This window comes from Halyomorpha halys, unplaced genomic scaffold (genome assembly GCF_000696795.3).
Source record: "Halyomorpha halys isolate HHAL.00 unplaced genomic scaffold, Hhal_1.1 Scaffold145.1, whole genome shotgun sequence".
NCBI lineage: Eukaryota > Metazoa > Arthropoda > Insecta > Hemiptera > Pentatomidae > Halyomorpha > Halyomorpha halys.
This window is the reverse complement of record NW_027115461.1, coordinates 544,213-554,822: the sequence shown is the minus strand read 5'-3', so window position 1 is coordinate 554,822 and position 10,610 is coordinate 544,213. Positions and strand designations below refer to the sequence as shown.

Here is a 10,610-nt window from a genome sequence, read left to right as displayed (position 1 = left end):
GAAACATTTGTATTGGTTGTACAGACCGAAATGGATTGTAAAAGGAAACTGTAGGGGTGAAAAAAAATTGTTTATTATATCCTATTATTGTATATCTTTTTTTTATGATTATACCACGTATGTGTGATAATGTATATATGTCCGATTACGGATTGATAAGTATGCTGTGTGAGTTAGCAACCTAATGTATTTAGGCAGCATAGATGAATAAATAAAGTATTTCTCTCTCTCTACTTTATTTAGATCACAAATGTCGACTTCTGCTTGCTATGCTCGCTCAAAAGGGACAGATTAGGGTATAATTGAGTTTGAAGTACCCGCCACTGGAGCTTGTTTTGCACAATATGTCAATTTTTTTATTTAATAATCATGTTTTGACAACTTTTAAGAGGAATTATTGTCTGTAAACATATTTACGTATATCTGAATACCAAGTTTTAAGATGGCTTTTTAGGAATAAAAACAAAAATGATGCAAGGTACGTGAAGTTTCTGCTTCAAATGTGTTTCAATAAATGTCTATTTTAAACATACATTCAAATTTTCTGTTATTGAAGTAAACAAAGCGTTGCAATTTTTCTTTAGTACACATTCTATTGGGTAGGAAGGAAGGGATGAAACCCTCCTTACCTTTGTACCCAACATAATTCTTTCTTATTTCCATCTGTTTTAAATTAATATATATATTATGTTAGGATAAATTATATATATAAATATATCTTAGAAATTGTAAGATTTTTCAGTTAAATTTCAATATTTAAACAAATAAAGTGCATTGAAATCAAATTTAGATCATATTATTGTTTTTTTTTTTTTTTTTTATTCACGTTTATAGAGAGTAGGAGGGGCGAATTAAGAAAAAGTCTTCCAATTAACATTTTTTTTTTCGAACATAATTCATTATTTCTTAGGTATGTCCAAAATTAGGTTTTTTTATTCTTTTTTTCTGTCAGTAATGTAAGTTTTAAAATTCTAATTTTTCAAGTTAAATATTTTAAATTTGGCTTTTGAAAGTGGCAACTGTTAATGGTGGTAACACTGAATATTGCTCATAAATGAAGTTCAGAACTAATATTTTATTTTACTAAAGGTAGTAAAAGGTAATACCCAACACGATTTATTAACTAAGATTTGAAAAAATTATCAAAAGATAATTAAAGATATTGCAACGATTTTGTTATAAAGTATAAGTTGATGAGTGTGGCATAATTTTTAAAAATGAGGCAAGTATATTCATTATTAATGGATTAGTTGTTAACCTAGTTAGAGCAGAAAGAGCGGGACGTATTCCCTTATACACTTACCATATTCTGAATTATTCTTGTTGTTTTTAACCAGTTGGGTCCTATTTCTTTCTTCTTTCTTTCCCTTCACTAGCTAAATCCACAATAAATCACGTTTAAAATCTTACTCAGGTTATGTATTGATGAAATTATTTAATAATTTAAGTAATTGATAGCTTTACTCACATTATTTACGAAATTGTCAATGAATCTCTTACATTTTTTTTGTTGCCTTCCTAAAGAAGACACACTGAAAATAACATCTGAATAGTACAAGATCCTGCAACCTCTGAGGACTATAGTTTCTGTCATGCTATAGGAGTGTACATGTAATATAATAATTGTAATTGTAAAGTAAGTAACATAAATGCAAAAAATGCAAGTATTTGTTTGTATGATTTTTGTTATACTTACTCTTTAACCTTTTGGAGAAATGGAGATTCCTCTATTTGTGCATTTATTTTTGTATCCATTGCAGTCTCTATTTGATACAAAAAATATAGGCATATATAAAAAAAGGATACATTTTTACAAATCTTAGAAAGATTTGTATCTCACAACATAATGAAATGAAACAAAAATTTAAATAACTACTTTTATCATACACCAAAAAATGTAATCAAAGTTAGTAATTTAATAGTTTTATTGCTAAAACTAAAATATGATTATTAAAATATACTAATAACTAATATATGTGTATATCATTATAGTATGAAGTAGATTGAAGTAAGATATTCCAGATGGTGTTAATAAAGGTATCAAAGTAGTTGAAGAAAACTATTGATGGTTAACCAGTGTTTAGTCCCTCTTTGCAGGGCTGTCAAATTGAAACAAAGATGACAACTCGACAGAGTATCAACAACAGATAGAGTTGTCATCTTTGTTTCAGTCTGGTAGCCCTGCAAAGTGGGGCGAAACATTGGTTAGCAATAAATAGTGTCTTCTGCTATTTTGACCGCCACCTGGACTATCTTCCTACAATGAATATATATTTTACAATTTTTTCTTATTTTTATGATTTAATGATTTCAGTTTTATACTCTCTGAGGCTCCATTTTGTTTTTTAAGGACAAGAAAAGGTAGGCTTTTGTAAAATTTTGTTATATAGCTATTTACTTATTTATTTTTCAGCACTATTACTAATCACATTGTCATAAGCTTTGATGTTTTTTAAGTAATGAACTTTAAAAAAAGGAAAATAATCATCTTTCAATGAAATAATAGATCCTATTATAATTTAGTGACTTTTTTTTTATTGTACAGAAGTATTAATGTTACATTATTTGTCTTTCTAAAAACTGGTACTGTTACTTCTGTATTTTTTACTTTCAGTTGCCTTATATTTAATTAACTCAGAGCAACAGCTGGGTTTGTAGTCTTCTGAAGTAATTTATTCTTATTTTTTTTTAAGATTGCATAATTCATCTCTAATAAATGCATAATATATAAATATACATAAAGTAGACTAATTATGTAACTGGGTCCGGCAGACCCAGCTGTTGTGTTTAAGCTAAGAAAAATGTTTATCATATATTTGAAAGATTGAAACATTTCATGTCCTTACCTCAAAAAAGTAATAAGAATAAAAATGTTTTCATTTCTTATTTAAAATGAATTTAAAATAAGTTCAAAATATCATAAATGATTTTGATTAAAAATGTATTCTTTGCAAAGAAAAAAAAAATGAGACAATATTAAAAAGAAAAAAAAAAATTAAAAAATACTAGTAAATACCAAAGACGCTCAACAACTAACAGGAGAAAGGTGATTTTTTGAAATTGGGCTTCGATTAAGTATTAAAAATCAATTTTAAATTTAAATGCTTTATGAAAATGGTTGTCTGAATGTTTTGATTAAAATAAGTATTATTGACTGAAAAGGTATAAATTAATAAACAAGACGAAGATTATTGTGAAATGATTTTCATAATTGTTTATAAAAAATTTCACTGACTATACCTGCAATTATGTCTAAAGCTAGGTAGGCAATGTAGTTTTCTATGTTAAAGCTTCCTTTTTCTGCTTTTTCATCTAATTTTCTCAGGTAGATATCAATGTTAGCATTGAACGTAGGTATGAACTTTTCAAGAATTTTAAAATGAAACGCAGGTGTTATTAGTTTTCGATGGTTGGACCAGTGTGAACCTGGAAAAGTAAAAATGAATTACTCATTTTCAATTAAAGAATTGTTACAAAAAATTTAGGGTGATAGTGAGTTTTTAAATAAACGACTCTTGAAAAAATATGGTTAGAGTTAATCTACTCATAATATTAGATATACATTTGGGTTTCCCAAACACGTCCATTTCTCCAGTTGGTTTACCAAGTTAAGGTGGCTTTACTCTGTTTTCTGAAAGGAACACTTGAGAGATGTTTATCTTTTCCAATCCTTTCCCCAACCAAAAAACTGCCCCAACTTAAGGAACACATCAATTCGTTGCTAAGTCAGGGCCTCCTTTAATATTTTACCCCGTTGTTTCAATCTTAATTTTCTGCATTCCTTTTTTGGGTCCCTATGAGGTGTGTTGCATTACTTGCCACATGAAAATTACATATAATTACTGGTCGAAATTGATGAGTCTGCCAACTATAGTGAGGGAGTACACAAAATGGTGGTTGTTTATAAGTCTTAAAAAAAAAAACTATTTTTTCCTTTGGAAAACTAGTTCCATACTGAAATTCCATATCTATAAAACTATCAAACCTAAAAACCTAATAGAGAATCATTTAAAATAGAGTAAATTTTTTAAAATATAAGCCCTAATAGAACTGTTTACGTTCAATAGTTCTTGAGATAAAGTTTTTTTTTTAAATATACTGAAAAATCAGTACTTAGTCAATTTATTGTGGGAAATCTACGAAACCATGAACTATGAATTCACAAGACATAATGATGTTTATTAGCTTTCAAATTATAGCCAGTTTAATGTGCTATAAAGTAGTTTATGAATTTAAAACAAATTTGATCCTTTTTTTCTCTCAACCTTTATTCTTTACAATTTTTCCGACATTTCGACCCTCAGGCCATTCTCAAGGATACCTTCATATTGATGTCATTTCCTTTTTCAAATCTTAAAAATGCAGGCTAATTGCCTTTGTCCCATATAACCTTTTCTAAAAAAATTTTTCTTTGATTTAAACTGTTACAAAACACTTTTCTTCCTTCCTTCATTCACTGTTTTAAGTTGCAAATGTGAATGAAGGAAGGAAGAAAAGTGTTTTATAAAAGGTTTAAATCTTGGAAAAAATTATTTAGAAAAGGTTATATGGGCAAAGGCAATTAGCCTGCATTTTTAAGATTTGAAAAAGGAAATGACATCAATATGGAAGGTATCCTTGAGAATGGCCTGAGGGTTGAAACGTTGGAAAAATTGTAAAGAATAAAGATTGAGAGAAAAAAAAAGATCAAATTTGTTTTAAATTAAAAATAAACTAAACCACTCTCAAATAAGAATATATAAAGTAATTAATCTAGTAGTTTATGAAGTTCATTTTTGTAGGAGTAGTAGGTTTCATGATATTTGTTTGGAAAAAATTTCATACGCAATGTGCATATTCATATGCAAATATAATAAAAACTACTACCCTATGAAGATAAACATTAATAACTACATTATAGTACATTAAAATATCTTTAATTTGATTGCTGGCAGACATCAGTGGTTCTTGAGATATAGTTTTTCATAAATCAAAACAACTAGAAATGATCATCTTGTTAATTTATTTTGGTAAATATCCTGAAAACTATTACTCCTGTGAATATTAATTTTGTAGCACTTTATAGTTTATAGCAAATTAAGTTGGCTTTAATTTGAGTGCTGATAAAATATCTCTATGTTTCAAGGTTCCTGAGGTAATAATTTCTCAAAATAAATTCAGCAACTACTGATTTTTTAATATGTATTTCATGAAATGTTGCTTTTTAAAAAAACTGTATCTCATAAACTATTAAACTTTCACAGCTCTGTTAGGGCTGATATATTAGTAAATTTACTCTACTTGTTGTACCTCTATGTTCTCAAAGGTTTTCTAGTCTTATAGGTAGTTTTACTGATATGGAGCTCTGTATCAAAAATTAATTTTTTTTTTTAACATTTTGAAACAACGTTACCATTTTTATTCCCCCTACCTATACTTGACAGACTCATTAGTGTTGACTAGTAATTATATGTAGTTTTGATTAAAGTAATAAAAAATTGGGGTGAGATAACTGACTTTTTCCCCCTGTCGGGCTCTCTTCGGCCAACTCATCTTGTTCAATCATGTCGTTTTTGAGGATTTTGGATTCATCCATTCTCATTATATGCCCAGCCCAGCCCACCTGAGTCATCCGATATCTATAGTTAAAACTATCTCCATATCATTCATGAGGGACTTTTGATTCATTCCTTCTTCCCTTAATTGGAGCATAAATTGTGCAGAGGATTTTGTGCTTATGTACTGACAAATCTAGTTCGCTTTTCTTAGTCAAGGTCCTTGTCTCAGAACTATAAATTTATGTAAAAAAAGTTTAGTACTTCTGGTAAGGACATTGCCCCTGAAATGCCTTTAGTACTTCTGGACCATTGCTCCTAAAATGCCTCCAAAGTCCACAGAAACAGCAATTATTCTAATTTTTGCTGGGACATCTGAATCCACATTCACTTGACATCCTAGGTAAATGAACTCAGATTCGTATCCGATTATGATATATTTTCATTAATCTGAAGTTCCAATCTGCTGGTCCTTGGAGAGCAAGAAAAGTATCTCTGGGGGATTTTTCAACTAGGCCCATATTGTGAACATACTCAAGGATCTGTATTGTCCTATTTAATATTTAAATAGTTGTAAATGTACAATGCCTGTCTCTCACCACTTTCTCTACAGAAAGAAAAAAGCTTAAACGTACTTCCGCACCACCCTTCCCCCTGTTCACTCTGTATTTACCAGACCCTAAGTTACTAACAAATGCATTCTCTCTTCTACGCAACTGGTTCATTCAGCAAATCTTTCATTATTTGTATTACTTTCTTGGATTGTCTATGGATAGCAGCAATGGGGTTCATGCAATTAAAATAAAACTATAATTGTGAAAGTGTTTGCTTTACCGATGAACTATCAATTTTTATGTTTAGTTTTGTGAACTATTTAAAGAGAAGGTGCTGATATTTGAGTTCAACTTTCCATTATAGTGGCAATGTTTTAATTCTGAAACTGTCACTACTGTCTTGTTAATATTTAATATCACATAACACCACAGACGTAGTTAACCTTGAATATTAACTAAAATATTCATTAATTGAAAACTGTACCCCCTAAACTATACCAGGGGAATGGTGCGCATTAAAGTCTCCTATGTAAATGACAGTATTGTCTCTGATTAGCTTCTCAATTTTTGTCCTCATTTTCTTGCTCAGCTTTTTTTACAGCAAATTTACAGCTCGATTCCATCCCACTACCGGTGTGTCAAATTGGAGTAAAGAATTCTTTAAATCCTTGTCTTCTAAATACCACTCATTACTCTCCCTACGTCATCTGTGGTTTCTCACAGTATTTATTCATGGTTATGGAAGTATCAATTATACTGTGTTAGAATATATATCTGTGTGACAAATTATAGTTTGTAATATGGCCAGACGAACATCCTTTTGTAATTACAAACCAGGGTTGTTCCAACATGATTCGAAACTGGTAGGTGCATGGGGGGCACAGGATATGGAACATATGTCAAAATCGTACAGCACATGATTCCGCCAGTTTGATGATAGTTTTGAATCATGCTAGAACAAATTTATAATATAAGCATGTTAGACCATAGATATGAATTTGTAATCACCTGAAGCTGTAAATAAGCCATCTCCTAGCCATGGTTCAAAGAATTTATACTGAAATGACTTGGTTGTGAGATCTTTGCTTGTTAGGATTTGCTGAAACATGAGTTAAAATTATTATTATACATTATACTTTGAAATTCCTTAAAAATAAATAACATTTTTTTCACAATATTAAAATACAGTAATTTAAGCGTAGTCGAGAACAAAATTGAAAAAAAGGGAAACGTGAAGATAAATAGCGCTCGAGTTCAATTGAAAAACTGCTTTGTTGGTTTTCTTTTTTCCCCTTACCTCCTATTGTTTATTTCCAACAACTAAATAATCAAAAATACATACACATATGTAAAATGCCCTTCCTTTTCAGCATGGCATTATAAGGAAGTGGACTGGATCCGCCGGCCGAGGGAGAATGGGGATGGACCACTTTACTGGGGTAAGGGAGAAAGTTCAGATGACTTCAGACCGTGCTGTCTGTAGCTCATGGACTTGAGGCGCAGGTCTTTGTAACCTGGGAACTGAAGTGGCGCCGATTCGAATCTGGCGTGGGGGTCGACTTTTATTCTTCACAAAATGAAAAATTGACCTCCTCCCACCATGATGTTAAAATAGGCTGGTACACTGCCTCCCCTATCCCGTATGTCAGAAATGACTAGGAAGGGGGTAAAAAAAAAAAAAAGAAAGATGACTTGAGGCTTGAGAGCCCGAAGGACGTCGGCCAAGAGGACAGTGCTTTGAACTTGATGTGCCCTCGGCTTGTGGGCTCCGTAGGAAGCTGGAGCTACGTATAGCACTGTTCCTGTTTTCTTTATTTAAATTTAATTTTCTCCTTCATAAAGGCATTAAACCTAACACGAACTACGAGTTACTCTGTTGCCTGACGTCATTCTCCATTTAGTAGAACTATTAACAAACTCTTAACCATATTAAGTGTTATTTCGTTTTAACTAGCTAAGAGAAGGAAATATTTCTCCATTTAATATGTTAACTAAAGATCATGAATATTATACTCATTAAATGACCATGAACATTTCTTGGAAATAATCAGATTGAACTTAGTCTTTAAATATCTAATAAATTTATTAAAACCGAATCGAATGACTTAATTATTAAATGATGACTCACCTCAATATCTTGCAGGTCGTGGACTAATACAATGGCCATCGGCCCGATCCAGACCGCCAAGACGCCATGTTCTTGGATGGATCGTTTGTTTTCCGGTTCTTCCATTATCTCCAATATCTTGTCCAATAGTTCTGGAAATCAGCAATGTTTTAATGTTTAATGTCAAATTTGTATTGATTCAAAAGATAGTTGCTAGAAATCTTATTCAAGCTGTCAATGATGGTAAAAATAGTGGTTTCTTTTAATTAATTATTTTAGAATTATTGTTGAGCCCTCACTTAACTACGCCGCACACTGGGCCCCAATGGCCAAAAAGCGGAAAGAAATTCAATATCTTGAGAACGGATTAACATAGAAACTTGGGGTCTCTCTCTTTCGACTTAGAACAAAAAAGTACATCAAGTTCAACTGTTTTTTTCTGAAATTTAGAAAAAAATTAAAGAAATAATGTGGAAATAAAAGCCTATTGGCAAGATAAAAATTTCTGAAATTTTCGGAATAGGTTGTACTCATCAAAACAAGTTGGAACGAGTATTTCGAGTGTATATTTAAATAAAACAATGCTTACAATTAAAAATTCAAGAAAGCTTAAAAGACTGGGGAAATTTGTAAATAATAAAACTAGAGATTCAAAGTCAGAGGTTGTTCAAATTGACACTTACGATTTCAAATACAAGAAAACTAAATTAACAGTTCCTTTGCTGCATTACTGATTCCAATTTTCTTTTCTTTGGTTTGGGTCTCTTGTTAGTGATCAAAGTCTCCGGTAGCTTGCGGAACACGTCTTCGTTGGTAGATATACGAGGCATTTTCCGCGATTCCCTCTTCCCAAACAAAGATAGTGCAACAAACAAAGACGTAATCTAATTCTTCCCTTTCATTGCGGTGTTATAATCGGATAGGCAGGCAGATGATTTTTGTGTGTAAAGTTTTAAGTTCAGTGAAGTGGCATATTTTTGAGACTTTTTATAAAATTATTTAGATATGAGAATTACCGAGAACAGAATATGCTGCGATAAAATATTCTCATAATTATTATTATCTATATAAATGCAAATATAAGTTGAAAAATATTCTTTGTTTCTTGTTGACCGCAGCCCTGACCATCTCCTTCATAATATTATCCTATTGTAGAGAGTACTCGAGGATTGTCTTAATATGTATAGGGTGTTTTTTTGAGCCCGATAGAACTTGAAATTGTAAAAAATAACACAAAAAATTAAATTGTAATCAAAATTTTTTTTTTATTCGAAAGATCAATACGTGACATTAACATTTGAAAATGATTTCGGGCATATGGGCACCGCGGCTGTTCTTGACGAAGCGCATTCTGTAAAATTGTGTTCAGCGATGAGGCGCATTTTTGGCTTAACGGGTTTGTTAATAAGCAAAATTGCCGCATATGGTCGTGCGATTTGACACCTCTCGATTATTTCCTGTGGGGCTACGTGAAGTCACTGGTTTATGCTGATAAACCAGCAACAATTGACGCCTTGGAGGCCAGCATTGTTCGTGTTATTCGTGACATACGGCCAAAATTGGACGTCCAGAATGCGCTTCGTCAAGAACAGGCGCGGTGCCCATATGCCCGAAATCATTTTCAAATGTTAATGTCACGTATTGATCTTTCGAATAAAAAAAAAATTTTGATTACAATTTAATTTTTTGTGTTATTTTTTACAATTTCAAGTTCTATCGGGCTCAAAAAACACCCTATATAATGGTATTTAAGTGAAAAGGAAAAAAAGAAAGGTTGTAGGTATAGGTTACTTACTATAAGAAGGATTAGAAAAGGATTAGAAAAACACATTAAATTTGTTGATGCCTCAGGAATAAGTTTTGTAATGGTTTTAAGATTTATTTAGAGTAAAATGAAAAATGTTTCCTGGAGAAAATGGAAGAGAAAATTATAACTGTCAGATGAAACAATGATTAACTGAAACAATTATATGAAGGAGGTACATGTACAAATATACGAAATGTGTATCCTTGCTTATAGTTTTGATGTTTAAATAAATTAAATATATGTAAATAAAATTTACATTTATTTATATGAGAACCTGGCCGATCAGGTTTTCTTTTTATAATATTATAAATTTTGTATTACATAACATAATAATTATATAATATCTTTCCATTATGCCTTTGTTGCATTATTATGGTAAAGCTTCAGTTTCAGTAGTAAATATACTTTTAGCGGAGGCCTGGTCAAATTTGCTCTAGAGCAGATTGGTTTTTCTCTACGGCCATGTGAATAATGTAACCAAAATAATGTCCTGGTGTTCAGGACCTACCTAACCAAGTGGAGGTCCTGGAAACTTTAAGACATAGACCTACCAGATTACAGAATTTATTTTCTACACAACATTGTGCTATTTTATTTAATATTTGTTT

At 31.1% G+C, this 10,610-nt stretch overlaps 1 protein-coding gene across 1 annotated transcript in view; it reads right to left on the bottom strand.

The window, feature by feature from the left end:
- LOC106678472 (cytochrome P450 4c3) overlaps positions 1–5,611 on the bottom strand; it is a 16,759-nt gene extending 11,148 nt beyond the window's left edge. The window contains exons 1-2 of the mRNA XM_067052509.1: positions 5,497–5,611; positions 3,241–3,426 (exon numbers count right to left, since the gene is read on the bottom strand). Of these exons, the coding sequence (XP_066908610.1) occupies positions 3,241–3,426; positions 5,497–5,611 (301 nt within the window). The remainder of the gene's footprint in view (positions 1–3,240; positions 3,427–5,496) is intronic.
- Between the last annotated feature and the right edge of the window lie 4,999 nt (positions 5,612–10,610).